At 40.9% G+C, this 16,137-nt stretch overlaps 1 protein-coding gene across 1 annotated transcript in view; it reads right to left on the reverse strand.

The window, feature by feature from the left end:
- Positions 1 to 5,562, reverse strand: part of SELENOT (selenoprotein T) — a 33,834-nt gene extending 28,272 nt beyond the window's left edge. The window contains exon 1 of the mRNA XM_030873235.3: positions 5,296 to 5,562. Within this exon, the coding sequence (XP_030729095.1) occupies positions 5,296 to 5,432 (137 nt within the window). The 5' untranslated portion in view covers positions 5,433 to 5,562. The remainder of the gene's footprint in view (positions 1 to 5,295) is intronic.
- Positions 5,563 to 16,137: the final 10,575 nt, after the last annotated feature.

Consider the following 16,137-nt stretch of genomic DNA (forward strand, 5'->3'; position numbering starts at 1 on the left):
TGGGCAACTCCAAGAGTCCCCTAAAATGGTCTCCCCACATCTATTTTTGTGTTCCTTGCAATGTCTTTTCCACAATACTTACTGGTTTTTCCTTAACATAGCCATCCAGACCTTCCAGGGTCTGTGCTACCTTCTCTTTGGTCTTTAAGGTCAGCAGCCTTGGCCTCAAGAAATTATGTTCCCTCCTTGGATTGGAAGAATCAATATTGTGAAAATGACTATACTACCCAAAGCAAACTACAGATTCAATGCAATCCCTATCAAATTACCAACGGAATTTTTTACAGAACTAGAACAAAAAGTCTTAAAATTTGTACGGAGACACAAAAGACCCCAAATAGCCAAAGCAGTCATGAGGGAAAAATACGGAGCTGTAGGAATCGGGCTCCCTGACTTCAGAGTATACTACAAAGGTACAGTAATCAAGACAATATGGTACTGGCACAAAAACAGAAATATAGGTCAATGGAACAGGATAGAAAGCCCAGAGATAAACCCACATGGTCAACTAATCTATGACAAAGGAGGTAAGGATATACAGTGGAGAAAAGACAGTCTCTTGGTGCTGGGAAAACTGGACAGCTACATGTGAAAGAATGAAGTTAGAACACTCCCTAACACCACACACAAAAATAAACTCAAAATGGATTAGAGACCTAAATGTAAGACTGGACACTATAAACCTCTTAGAGGAAAACATAGGAAGAACACCCTTCAACATAAATCACAGCAAGATCTTTTTTGATCCACCTCCTAGAGTAATGGAAATAAAAACAAAAATAAACAAATGGGACCTAATGAAACAAAAGCTTTTGCCAAGCAAAAGAAACTACAAACAAGACGAAAAGACAACCCTCAGAATGGGAGAAAATATTTGCAAACAAATCAACGGACAAAGGATTAATCTCCAAAATACATGAACAGCTGATGCAGTTCAATATTAAAAAAACAAACAACCCAATCCAAAAATGGGCAGAAGACCTAAATAGACATGTCTCCAAAGAAGACATACAGATGGCCAAGAAGCACATGAAAAGCTGCTCAACATCACTAATTATTAAAGAAATGAAAATCAAAACTACAGTGAGGTATCACCTCACACCAGTTAGAATGGGCATCATCAGAAAATTTACAAACAACAAATGCTGGAGAGGGTGTGGAGAAAAGGGAACCCTCTTGCACTGTTGGTGGGAATGTAAATTGATACAGCCACTATGGAGAACAGTATGGAGGTTCCTTAAAAACTAAAAATAGAATTACCATATGACCCAGCAATCCCACTGCTGGGCATATACCCAGAGAAAACCATAATTCAAAAAGACACATGCACCCCAATGTTCACTGCAGCACTATTTACAATAGCCAGGTCATGGAAGCAACCTAAATGCCCATTGACAGATGAATGAATAAAGAAGATGTGGTACATATATACAATGGAATATTACTCAGCCATAAAAGGGAACAAAATTGGGTCACTTGTAGAGACATGGATGGATCTAGAGACTGTCATACAGAGTGAACTCAGTCAGAAAGAGAAAAACAAATATCGTATATTAATGCATATATGTGGAACCCAGAAAAATAGTACAGATGAACCAGTGTGCAGGGCAGAAATAGAAACACAGATGTAGAGAACAAACGTATGAACACCAACGAGGGAAAGTGGCCGGGGGGTGGGGGTGGTGGTGTGATGAATTGGGAGATTGGGATTGACATGTATACACTAATATGTATAAAATGGATAACTAATAAGAACCTGCTGTATAAAAAAATAAAATTCAGAAAAAAAAGTACAATTGATATAATAGCAAAAAAAAAATTATGTTCTCTCCTACTGTAAGGTCACTGAACGTGCTATTTCCATTGCCCAACAGTGCTCTCTAAATACATTTTATCCTTCAAGCCTCAGTTCAAAGTTCATTTTCTCATGGAAACCTTCCCTGACCCTGTGACTAGGTCTCTTTCATATCATTACTTTCCTACAGCAATTAACACAACTGTAATTTTATGTGTTGTCCATGGATTAACGACTGCCTTCTACTCTTGCCTTTAACATCTATGAGAGCACTGAACGGAATTCCCAGCACCAAGCAAAGCACCTTCACAGAGTCGGTGCACAAATATTTGTTAAATATACAAATGTTGTCTAAGTAACTAACATGATCTCTATAACTCCCAATTTCTCAGATTTCTTCAATTCAGCATTTTACTAATCTTGATCAGTATCAACACCCAAATCAGACTTAGGTCTTTATTTTCTTGCCTCCATACCATGAAAGCAAAGGCTAAGTTGGTATAAATTTCAATTAAAATCTGTTCTTCTAGTAGTTGCTTCATTTACCTCTTAAAACTCCATTTAGAAGTTGGTTGTCCTAAAATTATAGCAGTGGATTCTTAAATTAACAAAAACTGGAAAATTCTGCTGTATTCTGCTTATGTTTTGATATATTAACTTTAACCCACTATTCTTAGTAAATCAACTGTCAAATGTTCAAATAAGCGTTAACCATAAAGAGCTGTAGACAGTAATCTCTTTAAACTCCAACAACTGATAAAATGCTGTAAATCTGATGACATGTTAATTCACATGTATGGGAGGAAAAAAGCATGCATACAAACATGCCAAACAGTACCTGTCAGAATACATTTACACAAAAAAAAATCACAAGAAAGGAAAATGTGACGAGGGAACTTTATTTTAAGCTCTGATTAGAGAACTTCCTTTTTTATGTTTAATACTTAAACATCCAAATAAGCAGTACAAATTTTTTCCCCAAATATGCAATGAATGTCATCAAACTTATCTAATTCAATTGCTCAATCAACGGATGTAATAAATCAAACACTCAGGTACCTAAAGTAAGTCTGTGCTTCTCTGTAGGCTTCCAGAGGAGCCACATTTGTCTTGCTCACCAAGGTATCTTTAGCCCTTGGCACAAGCAGGTACTGAATGAGGATTTACTGAGAAAATACATCAACACAAAATAGGAAAGTTTGTTTTAAGCTATTTTGCATGCTTGATCTCTCTCCCTTCAACTCCATTTATGTGTTGGGTTATTTTTTTCTATTAGCAATTACAAAAGTGCCACAATTAACAGATGATATATTGAGCTAAAGTTAAAGAAAGAGTACTCATAATAAATATAAAATAATAAGGGACAAAAGCAATGGAAAGGAAGGTAAAAACTGTTTTCTCCTTTGTTAACACTGGTAATTAATGAAAAGTTGCATTTTATAGCACTCCGATTTCAAATGGAATTAAAAGAATTTTCACATATTTACCCTCAATTGTCTTCGCTTCCTCTCCTTTCCCAAACAAACTTGCAAATAAATGCCCAAGAAACTCTACCAAAATCAGAAACCAAATATTCACTTTCCTATATACACATTAATCTCTGGGGGAAAAAGTAACAAACAAGCTAAATTTACCTGTAATGGGTATGGCATAGGGCATATTAATAGTTATTTCCCATATACAGATTAAAAAACAAAAGGGAAGGATTTTTGTATGTAACATGCTCAGGATGACTGCAAAAGAAAATACTTAACAGACTTTTGTAATTCTCTACTTAAAGAAAAAAAAGGAAAGGAAACAAAAATTAAGTATCAAAAGTTTAACTGAAGTACTTAGACTTTTTTAAAAGTTTAATTTGAAGGACTAAATGCCCTTCCCCCTACATTTGTTTACACATTTTCAAAACTTTATAAGGTACATTTGTTAAATTATTGTGACAAGTATTCCAATACAAGCAACTGTAAAAGAAGAGTATTTTGGAAAAGCCCAAGTGAAACCAAGACATACAAAATAGAAAAATTACATAACTTGGAAAGTGCAGTCTTTTTTTTAGCTACTTAAATCCAAAGTATCACACTTAATCCTTAACAATATTTATAAGTTAGTACGACTGCCACTTTCTAATGGAAAAAAATAAATATGGAGAAAAAAGTCAGAATAATCAAGCCATAACTCCCTCTTACAGTATCATTATGTGAAAGATGATATGATGATATATGCCAAGCACACAGTAAACACTACAGAGAGCTTTTTTAATCAGAAGGAAGTTGCAAGGTTTTTAGTTTTCACTCCAAAAATAAAGACTTACCATCTTATTTTCTGACTCTCTTTAAACAGCACTTAAATTGATTTAATATTAAAGATTTGCTTAGTCTTTAAAGATAAAGCAAAAAAACTAGTTGGATAAGTAGAAAATCTAAACTTTAGTACACTTATATTAATACATGAAGTTTGAAAAAGCTGATTTTAAATGCATTATGGGCAACACCAATGTTCCAAAGTATCAGGACTCTGAAGACTTACTAATCCAACCATCCTATTCTGAAAAAACGTCACCTTTTGAGATACGGGATTCTAATTTCCACAACTTTACAATTTTGTTTGTTTTTAACCTGAGCCTTTCAAACCTTCCCCGACACCACTTACCTTATCACATGCATTACTGCTCTGCTTCTAATACTTAACTAGGTAACAACAAAATCACTTACAGAACATTGTCGAAAAATGCCGGGTGTGGAGGGAAAAGGGTTGTTTTTTTCTATTTCTCTGAATGCCCAAGAGATTTAAAAGGCAGAACTCACGGGAGTAAGGGGAGTGGGGGAGAAGATGCAGTTGTCTGGGAGCGAAAGGTTGTCAGAAGAGCAACGTGCTCCTTTACAAAAACACTTAAGAAATTGCAAACGGAGAATCAGCCTCCCCGTCCAAGCTTATCAGCTGTCAGAATCCCTACGCTCTCACCCAACAGTCAGCCCGGCGGATCCTGGAGAAAAAGGCGTCTGTCCCTCGCGGGTCTCCTTCAACGACCCGAGGTGACCTTCGCCTAGCGGGGCAGCGAGGCCGCCTGGCGTACCCCGCGAAAGCCGAGAGGAAGTTAACCGGAAAACAAACGCTGGAGCTCCTCCGCCGACCCTGCGCCGACTCATGCCCACCTCCGCAGGCAGCCGGGTGGCCATGGCGTGACGCCGCCGACCCGTCCTCCGTACTGACAAGTGTCCCCGCGTCTTCGCCTTTCAGTATTTAACCTTCTCGTGCCCTCCTTCCCCATTCCCTACATTATAGGAACCAAAAAAGAAGTGAGCGGTTGTGTTTGGAGGCAAAGAAGGCGGCCTGGCCATCCCAGGGAAGAGCCCCGGAGAAGGTAGGCAGCGGAAGGCTGCTGGCACCGTTCTTCCGGGACAGGGAAGGTTCAGCTCTCTAGGCCGCGAAGCCGCGGCCTCGCGTAGTGAGAGGCGCCGAGCGAAGGCGCGGCGGGGCGGCGGGGCGCCGGCGCACATACTCACCAAATCTGGAACTTGAGCAGCGGCCCCGTGGCGTACTGCATCTTTAATCTCTTGCCAGGCACGCCACCCAGGTTGGCCGAGGCATCGCTCCGGACCACCGCTGACGCCGCCACCAGGAGAAGTAGCAGAAGCCTCATCTTAAACGAGCAAACCACTTCGGCCGCCCTCAGACTCAGACTGCAGCCGGCCCAAGGTAGAGCCGGAGCCGCGAGCTGCTCCCCACCGCGCAGGCGCGATCCGCCAAGGTCGTGAGGGAAGCTGGAATGCGCCTGCGTATCCCGGTCCCTGCGCGCGCTCTGGGAGGGAGAGCTGACCTGTTTCACGGTCCTGACCCACCATCTTGGATGTGCGCGGAGACTCTTGGGATGGAGTGAGATAGGTAGAGAACAAACAGCAGCTGATGGGATAGTAGAGGAGCCTGCTAATTAAAGCTTCTGGCACACCTGGGTTCTACATACAATTTCATGTAGTTCAGACTTTTATCTCCCCGAGACACTTAGGAACACCTGTTTAACAGCCTTGATTCAGGTGTGGGAGATAAAAGAGAAAGCCCCCGCCTTCCAAACCGGAATGCTTCACTCTTTCTGGGTGCATGCTATGGCCTTTCTTTGAACTTGGAATATTGCGCTCTCCTAAAGGAGTCTTTTTTAAAAAGACCTTTGGAAAACTTCGACATATACAAGAACAGAATAATTACCTAACTCATTAACGACCTTTAACAATTACTGGTATTTTGGCAATCTTAATTGTCTATAGTACAGCTCTAACCACTTCTCCCCCAAGGAAGCAAATACCAGACATGTCACTTCATCTATGGATTTTTAAGCATGTATCTCTAAAACATAACTTTTCTTTGGGGAGAAGAAAACTGACCACAATACCATTATCCCACCTTGAAAAATAAATTATTGCTTAATACCAAAATATCCAGTGTTCAAATTTCTCCTATCTTAAAGAATATTTATTTATTTTTATTGTTAATTTGTTCAAATTGTTACGGAACCAAACTCGGGTCTGCTCACCTGTGGGCAGTAAACCAATTTACTGACACTGGACTGTAGTGAAGGAAAATGCAGCATTTACTGTAAAGGCGCCAATACAAGGAGGATGGGTGGCTTGTGCTCTAAAACCCTGAAACCCCTGGTGGTTTTGCCTATAAAAGTCTTTATAGGCAAAATTTGGCGTGAGGGATGCAGGGTGTGCAGCTTTCTTCTGGTTGGTTGGTGGTGAGGTGCTCAGCTTGAAGTTACCATCCTCCACCAGGGTAGGGGCCTTAGTTCCTGCAGAAGAACTCAAAGATATTGTTATGTATATTCTCAGGGCTGCACTATTGTTTCCTGACTGCTCCTCCCTTGTTTCTGTCCCTTCCCTGATTAGCAACTGTTTGAATCTGCCCTTTGGAATTCAGGGAAGGTCAAGGAGTCTGAATGAAGCCTATTTGCTACAAACAAGAAACCAGAGACACAGAAAGGATTTGTACCCAGGAGAGCCCCACAGGGGCCCCACAGTTCCATTTCAAAATCAGGACCAAAATAAAAAGTAATCCTTTGCCATTGGTTGATACGTCTTTTAGATCCCACCAAACAAAGCCTTTAAGGTCAAGATTACACCAGGAATTGAAAAAGTTTCATGTATTATTCATTACAGCAAAGGGAACACACACCACAGGGAATCAAGGGGAGTCTCAGTAAGAGGGTGTTAGGAAGATTATTATAGCATCTGGGCTTTGGATGATTTGGGAAGAGTATTGGGAGTGCCAATGGAAAATTTGGTCATATTTTGTAAATAAAGCCTCAGAATGAATAAACATCAATCATTTTGGATTATTTAGCCCCGGTATTGCAGTTATGAAATACATCAGGTATGAATTCAAGAAATAGTTGAATAGGAAGTTCTCAATAAATGTGTCTGCCCATAGTTTCTCATATCCAATAGTTTGAATGAAGCACATGATCAAAAATTGTTTCCTAATTTAAGGATGCAGTGAAAGTCTGAAAACATTTCACAATATTTTATTTCAACTCAAAGTGACTAAAACAAGTCTTATATATCTTAGTGAGATAGGAAGGGGGCAGGGCACAACCTTTAAAAGAATGACATAGCTGTTGAGGACATGACATAAACTGGTTAGAACCAACTAGGTCCAAGATCGTGGACGAGTAGACTTCCACTAGACCTTGAGCCTCAGTATATGCCCATCTACTGACAAACTCTGAGTACAGCAAGGTTGCTGGATATAAGCTCATTTTACAAAAATCAATAATTATCTTTCACCAACAATTTAAAAATGTATTTAAAAAAAATGTATCCTTTACCAATACTTCCTAGAATAAATCTAAAATGAAATGTGCAAAACTTTTATAAAGAAAAATATAAACCTTTCTACTTACTCTTCAAGGCCAATTCACTGTTTGTTCAGTGAAGTCTATCTTCAGCCCTTCCTGCACTATGCCCCTGAGGCACTCAGCACTGACCTCCTACCTAGTCATTATATAACACTGTAATCGGTTATTACTATGTCAGACTCTTCTGCTTTTAGCTGAGACTGGCAAGGTTAAGGACTGTCATTCTTCCTTGTAGTCCAGGTGACCATGGACTTCTTGAAATAACAATGAGAACAAATAATTATCAGCTACTATCTATCGAGTGCCTACTATATACAAGGTGCTATTAAGGGCTTTACCTATATTATTTTTATTTATTAATTACTGACACAGAGCAAATAATGTTTGAATGTGTGCATGTCATGGATGGTTAAGATTTTAAACAGTGAAGAAGAAAAGAGAACGTAAGCAAAAGCCAGGAGAGGGGTCGTTGCAGGACTGCTGTGCTAGAGGGGGGTTCCACTAGGGGATGAATGGGAAACCAGATGGGGAATGTAGGTGGGGCAGATTGTGGAAGTCCTTGAATGCCAGGGTAAGCAGTTTAAATTTTTTTCCTATAGAAAATGGGAGCTATTGAAGATTGGCAGCATTATCAAAGCACTGTCTTAGGAAGACTGATGTAGTAACTGTGTGCATAGTGATTGAAGTAAGAAGTGTCTCAAGGTAGGAACTCAGATACAACAGGGAGTAGTTAATGCAGAACAATCATTATAAACCACTTTGACATAGCACAAAACCAGGGCACAAGGAATAACTAGACTTGCTGGGTTCTTGAGGAACGACTTCTTAAAGAAGATCACTGTAGGGTAAGAAAATATTTCAACTGGGAACAATAAGATGTGCAAAAGTAGACAAGTGGAAAAATCTCATTAAGCCTATAAGGTTTCCACTGCTGGGGCCCAGACATGTGTGGTGTGGCTGGCAGGTAGACACATGTGTATGTGGGTTAGGGTGGGGGGACATGGAATGAATCCTTCTGGGAAACAATGCATTTTATGAGAAGGAACCAAACAACAAGAGCCCAGGCAGCGACAGAGCACAGGTCTTTGGGGGAAAGATGATTCCAAATCCAGCATAAGGACTGTTGCTCAGATTGTATCCCCATCCCAGCCCAACTCAATTCAAAAAAAAGTGACAAGTCTAAAAGCCTAAAAATGCAGCACAACATTGGAACCCCAGAAGCACAACTTTTAACAACTCTCCCCCAAAAGAATATAATGTAAAGGGAAGAGAGACATTCTCCATCTTATCTAGGGACACAAGCTATGGCATGATGAAGCTCTAGCATATCAGGCTTATGATATGCTAAATATGCCCAGATGTTGAAAGAGACCCCAGGGCCCAGTGGAGCAACCTCAGGTGCCAGCAGAGGGTGGGGTATGCAGCAGTGCAGATGTAGCAGTTATCAGAAAGAAGTATGGTGCAATTAGGGGCAGTGGCAACACCTGATAAGAGTGAATTCATTTACTGACTATAAATCAGACATCCCCTGGAGCCTCCCAGACATACTTGGAAGTGGGGCAGGGGTGACAGGCATTAAATGGATTTGCATGTAGGACCAATGAGTCTGTGACATGTGAGCTGGTATTATTATTATTTTTTAAAATAAATTTATTTAATTTATTTTTGACTGCGTTGGGTCTTCGTTGCTGCGTGCAGGCTTTCTCTACTTGGGGCCAGTGGAGGCTGCTCTTCGTTGCAGTGCGCAGGCTTCTCACTGCAGTGGCTTCTCTTGTTGCAGAGCACGGGCTCTAGGTGCGTGGGCTTCAGTAGTTGTAGCACGCAGGCTCAGTAGTTGTGGCTCACAGACTCTAGAGCGCAGGCTCAGTAGTTGTGGCTCACGGGCTTAGTTGCTCCGCAGCATGTGGGATCTTCCCTGACCAGGGCTCAAACCTGTGTCCCCTGCACTGGCAGCCGTCTTCCAGCCAGGAAGAGGGCCCTCACCAAGAACCAAGCTGGCCAGCACCTTGATATTGCACTGCCCAGCTCCCAGACCTGTGCAAAATAAATGTCTCTTGTTCAAGCCACACAGTCTATGGTATTTTATTATAACAGCCTGAGTTAAGACAGTGAAGAAGCAATAATCATGTCTCTAGCTCAGGTGTTCTTCTGATTTAATTGGTCTAGGATGAGGCCTGGGCACCAATGTATTTAAGTTTCCCCGGACTATGAAGCCAAGTTTAGTGTACTAGACTTGAGGTCTCTTAGGGTATAGACTCAGGTCTTATTTGTCTTCAAATCTCCAGAGAACCCAGCAAATTACTATGAACATGGAAGTTACTTGAACTTTGATTGCAGTGAATGGTAATGGAAAATTTGGCAAGTGGTAAAAGAAGATAATTTGTCAACCTGTTAAATTTCAACTTTTGACTAGATAGTCAAGTAAACTTATGATGGAGATAACTAGTAATATGGTACTAGAAAGAGACAGAATGTACACATATGTATTTGGGGATAATTTAAGTGCACGTGGTAGCTAAAATTATGAAAGAACATCCATATGTAGTAAACACATAATAGTTTTGAGGCCTCAATTAAAAGCATTTGATACAAAGTAAATTAATATAATCATCTAGAATTGAACTTAAAAACAGTATCTAGAGAACATAGGCTGTATGGGAAAATATTATTTGAACCAAATGTATCCATTTCAAGATCGAAAGTAAGAAAGAAATAAAGAACGCTGTACAAAATTTGAGCAGCAAGTTACCTTGTGGGGGATTCTTCATAATATTAATAAGGTGCATATTGTAGGAAGGCTCCCCAGCATTGACTCCCCCTCTTCTGGTAATGGCACTTCAGTTTCTCTTTAGAGGACTGGCCGGAACCCATTGCACACAATCTTGTTGGGACTGTCAATTAAGATGCCCAGGGCTTCCCTGGTGGCGCAGTGGTTGAGAGTCCGCCTGCCGATGCAGGGGACACGGGTTCGTGCCCCGGTCCGGGAAGATCCCACATGCCGCGGAGCAGCTGGGCCCATGAGCCATGGCCGCTGAGCCTGCGCGTCCGGAGCCTGTGCTCCGCAACGGGAGAGACCGCAACAGTGAGAGGCCCGCGTACCGCCAAAAAAAAAAGATTCGCAGCTTTCCCAGCCAGAGCTGTGACCATGTCCCAAGCCAAAAACTATTGAAGCCCGTTAATTCTGGTAGGAGAACCCTGAGGAGCATTCTAGACCCCAAACTACTCTGGTTCCTGTCATCTCCTGGGCCTCATTGTTTTTCTTTTCACTTGAATCTGTGAGCTGTAACATATTCTGTTACTACTCTTTTCCTCTTAAGTTAGAGAGAGACCATTTCTGTTGCTTGCAAACTAAGAACCCTAACCTAGAGCCATGTTAAGCTCTTTCTTTCCTTAAGCCTGGTTTCGGGTTTTAAACTCTTGCCACTCCCATCTCCAACTCTTAAACATAGAATTGTTGGCAGACAATACTTAGAAGTTCAGACAGTAGACTATCAGTGTCTAGGAGGCCATTACACAGATGGGATAACCTGGGCCCAGCAAGCTGTTCAGGCCAGCAAGCTCAGAATCAAGGCCAGACCTCAGTACCCGGAAGGGGCTGGAGCAAGAGGCCTAAGATTAAAGGCGTACAATAAAAACTATGTTCACACAAAAACCTGCACGTGGATGTTTATAGCAGTTGTATTCACATTGTCAAAACCTGGAAGCAACAAAGATGTCCTTCAGTAGGTGAATGGTTGAATGGTTAAATAAACTATGGTCCATCCAGACAATGGAACACTATTCAGCGCTAAAAAGAAATGAGCTATCAAGTCACGAAAATACATGGCGAAACATTAAATGCATTATTATTAAGTGTAAGAAGCCAATCTGAAAAGGCTGCATATTGTATGATTCCAACTACGTGACATTCTGGAAAAGGCAAAACTACAGAGACAGTAAGATCAGTGGTTGCCAGGGAGAGAGTAGGGAGATGAATAGGTGGAGAACAGAGGATTTTCCCATCAGTGAAATGACTCTGGACGCTACTATAATGGTGGATACACGTCATTGCACCTGAGACCAAACCCATAGAATGTGCAACACCAAGAGTGAAACTTAATGTACTATGGACTTTGGATGATTATGATGCATCAAGATAGGCTCACCAGTTGTAACCAATGCGGGAGGCTGTGCATAAGTGGAAGAAGGGGGTATACAGGTAAACTCTGTACCTTCACCTCAATTTTGCTGAGAACCTAAAAACTCATCTAAAAAAAAAAAATCTGAAAAAAAAACCCACCACCTTCCCTTCCTCTGCAGCAGTCTTGCTAGGGTCAGCCACTACCTCTTTCTCCTCCAGGGAACAGGGGGATGTTCAGAAACAGTCAAGTCTCTTCATTTAGATTGGAGGGAGTTCAGATTCTCACAGCTTCTGTGCGGGGTTGGCTTCATGGCTGTGTGACCTGTGTGGTTACACAGGGCCCAGGACTTAAAAACGCCCTGCACTTGGTTTAATGCTTTGCTGTCACTGCCATGAAATTCTTAGTTTTTGAACAGGAACTCCACATTTTCATTTTGCACTGGGCCCCTGCTACTTCTGTGCCCAAGGCTGATCACTTCTCTGTTCCGGTCAATATTACCAAACTCTCTAACTAAATTCCCAAGTCTTTCATTGCCAGTGTTTAAATGCAAATGCCTGCTTGAGTTTTGTGGTCCAGATGTATTATTTCAATCAGTAAGTATGCATGAATTGTCTCTATTATATGACTGGGGGCCTGGGAGAGGAAGCACAAGCCAAGGACTTTAGACTCCTCAAGAGGGTACCATGGGCACTTGCTGGGAAGAAGAGGGGGAGAGAACACAAAAGCAAAGCAGGCTGGGCGCAATAAAAGGTTCTCTCTGTTTAGCTTCAACTGAACATAGACAAATAAACAAAACTGTGCTCAGAAGTAATTTTGCCCAAGGATGTGAATGCAAGCAGCTCTGCTTTGCCATGTCTTTTAAGACTTTAAAAACACAGCTGGGGGCTTCCCTGGTGGCACAGTGGTTGAGAGTCTGCCTGCTAGTGCAGGGGACACGGGTTCGAGCCCTGGTCTGGGAGGATCCCACATGCCGCGGAGCGGCTGGGCCCGTGAGCCATGGCCGTTGAGCCTGCGCGTCTGGAACCTGCGCGTCTGGACCCTGTGCTCTGCAACGGGAGAGGCCACAACAGAGAGGCCCGCCACCGGAAAACAAAAACAAAAACAACAACAACAAAAAAACACAGCTGACTTTTGTTTGTTTTTTGACTTTTCTTTTGAAAGGAGCTTAATTCCTAAGAGATTTGTGGAGGTATTCCCAAGTCACACAGTTCCTGATTCGCAGCTATACCTGGGTTACACAGCACCTATTTCCTCTTCCAAGGGTGCTCACCATCACTCCCAGCTCAGAAAAGAACCAGAGATGGTGTCCTGGGTGTGATGGCTCTGACCCAATTCCAGGGTCTCTTCGCTTCACTTCTCCCTTGCTTTCTGTCTTTCTCTGTCCATCTCATGTATATCTTTTTCTCTGTAATGTCTTTTTCACTTTCCCTCCTGCTTCCATTTTTTGCTTAGTGATCTTAGGAAAAATCTCAATTGTGGTTGAATTTGGAAATAGTGAAAATTTAAATGAAGGAAAAGAGAACATAAATTTATATGTATGTAGCAAAGAACCAGTATCTAAAGCACACAAAAATGACCAAAAGCATCTATAGGAATCTCCTAAAAATTATTTTCTTCTACTTTTTCCATTTAAATCTGCTTAAAAAAAAAGTTAGCATTCAAACTTTCAAAAAGAATTCTCAATGGGCTTCCCTGGTGGCGCGGTGGTTGAGAGTCTGCCTGCTAGTGCAGGGGACACGGATTCGAGCCCTGGTCTGGGAGGATCCCACATGCCGCGGAGCAACTGGGCCCGTGAGCCACAACTACTGAGCCTGCGCGTCTGGAGCCTGTGCTCCGCAACGAGAGAGGCCACAACAGTGAGAGGCCCGCGCACCACGATGAAGGGTGGTCCCCGCTTGCCGCAACTGGAGGAAGCCCTCGCACAGAAACTAAGACCCAACGCAGCAAAAATAAATTAATTAATAAACTCCTACCCCCAACATCTTCTTAAAAAAAAAAAAAGAATTCTCATTCTATTTTCTATTATTGGTCTTACATTTTAAAAATTAATTTGTAAACAGCTTTTTTGTTTTAATGAATCTATACTCAGTTCTTCCATGTAAAGTTTTCATGAACTCACCTCAGCACCAATAACCACTTATATTATTATCCTCTATGGGAAAACATATGCAAATTCCATTTGCAAACATTTGACCTACAAACAAACTCTTGAGACACGATTCATTTGCAGCCAATAGGAGATTACTGACAGAACTCAGGGGAAGGTAGGAGTTAAGTCTGACGGCAAGGGGCTAAAGAGGGTTAATTCAAGGAGTTTGTTAATATAAAAAGAGCAGGGACTTCCCTGGTGGCCCAGTGGTTAAGACTCCATGGCTCTAATGCAGGAGGCATGGATTCAATCCCTGGTGGTCGGGGAACTAAGATACCACATGCTGCGCAGCCAAAAAAAAAAAAAAGGAGCAGCACCCCATGCTATTACGTTTTCATTTGCATATTTCTAGTACGGAACATATTTCCATAAATTCTAATTCCTTAATTCCCCAATTCTCTGATCTTTGAAACCCTCTAGTGAACATAACAGGAATTGTGTTTTGGGTGAAATGAAAAAAATGCTTTTGATTTTCAAATTCACTTAAAATATAAAGATATTATAAAATATTTTTTAAAAAACCTTTAGAAGTATGCTTTTCTGACTTCCGCTTTAAGATAGCGAAATAAGCACATGCATTTGCCTCTCTCCTTTCTCAGGATCTTAGAGAAATGACAGTAAAGAGGTACAGCAATAAATCCATGGCAATGCTGGAAAGAAGGCAGTGGTCTAGAAACTGTAAAAACTCTAGACAGGGAAGTGTAATTCTCCCACACGACCAGAAGATGAGAACAAGAAATACCGGTAAACCACAGTAGTATCTCCCATCTCTTTATATCGATATACAATGTATGCTTGTTTTATGTATTTTTGCCTAGGTGCTATATAGACTGAATGCGTGTGTCCCTTCAAAATTCCTACGTTGAACCTAGTCCCCAGCATGATGGTGTTTGGAGGTGAGGCCTCTGGGAAGTGGTTAGGTCATGAGGGCAGGGCCCTCATAAATGGGACTAGTGCCTTTATAAAAGTGGCCCCAAGAGCTCCCTCACACCTGCCACCACGTGAGGAGATGGTAAGAAGACAGAACCGGGAAGCAGATTTGTCAGAAATAAATGTCTTTTATTTATAAGCAACCCAGTCTATGGTATTTTGTTACAGCAGTCCTGACGGATTAAGACACCTGGCTACATCTTTTGGTACCAGGTCTTGAATCTTCAAGTGTCTTTCACTTCATTTCAATGTCAATCTTAACATTTCTAAATACATTGTATTTCCTTTGTAACCTGCACTTTACACAGTAAACACTTGATGAATTGACCTATGCACCTCTCTAAAAAGCACGAAGTTTATTCCTCCTCAATCTGGTTTGATTTTATGGTCTTGGGGGCAAAGATGACCCAGAGAAGTAGGCACCTGGTGTGGCTTATTCCATTATTCCTCCTTCCTTCCAGGAATAAAGAAAACACTTAACTTTGGCAAGACTGGAACAGCAACGCTGTCACTGTAATTTCTGTCATTTTACTACTTATAAATTCATATCACTTTGCCTTGCTCTGGACATTAATATATTTACATAGGTGGATGAATCCAAGAACTGCTTTGAAACCTCACTTGAATAAAGATTTTTAATAGTCCTAGCTGTCCGTTCTAATATCTCACTAACTCAAAGAAATATACTGCAAAAATGACCACCAGTTAAACTGAGCATCCACAGAACAAATTTAATTTCTCAAAACATCCAGCTTAATCCCAGAATACAGATAAACATCGATACTTGTTATTTTAAAGCATGTGTATATGTGTGTTTAACTGACATTTTATAACCTAAATGTACATCAGTATGAGCTGGTTAAATTATCTTACCTCCACACAATGTGGTCATTATAAAGATACATGTATAAATTTTAAAAGAGCTATGTACTGATATGGAATGATTTCCAAAATATGTTAAGGGAAAAAAGGAATAAAGAACAGTGTATATGCTTTTTTTTTTAACGGAAGTGTATGTATACTTGAATATAAATATGCAATGTATCTTTAGAAAGATACATAAGGAAGTGGAAATTGCTTTATCTAGAACAGAGGTACTTTTCACTGTGTGCCTTTTGTACTGCTTGAATTAAAAAAAAAAATCCTGTTCACATATTTCCTATTTAAAATTTAAAAAAAGAGGATTTTATGTGTTACTATATACAATATTCTTACAGATCAGTAAGATGAAAGCCAAACAGAGAAATGGGCCAAGGAAAAGAAAAAAACAATTCACTAAAAAAATATAAACAACCAT

This window comes from Globicephala melas, chromosome 4, assembly GCF_963455315.2.
Source record: "Globicephala melas chromosome 4, mGloMel1.2, whole genome shotgun sequence".
Taxonomy (NCBI): Eukaryota; Metazoa; Chordata; class Mammalia; order Artiodactyla; family Delphinidae; genus Globicephala; species Globicephala melas.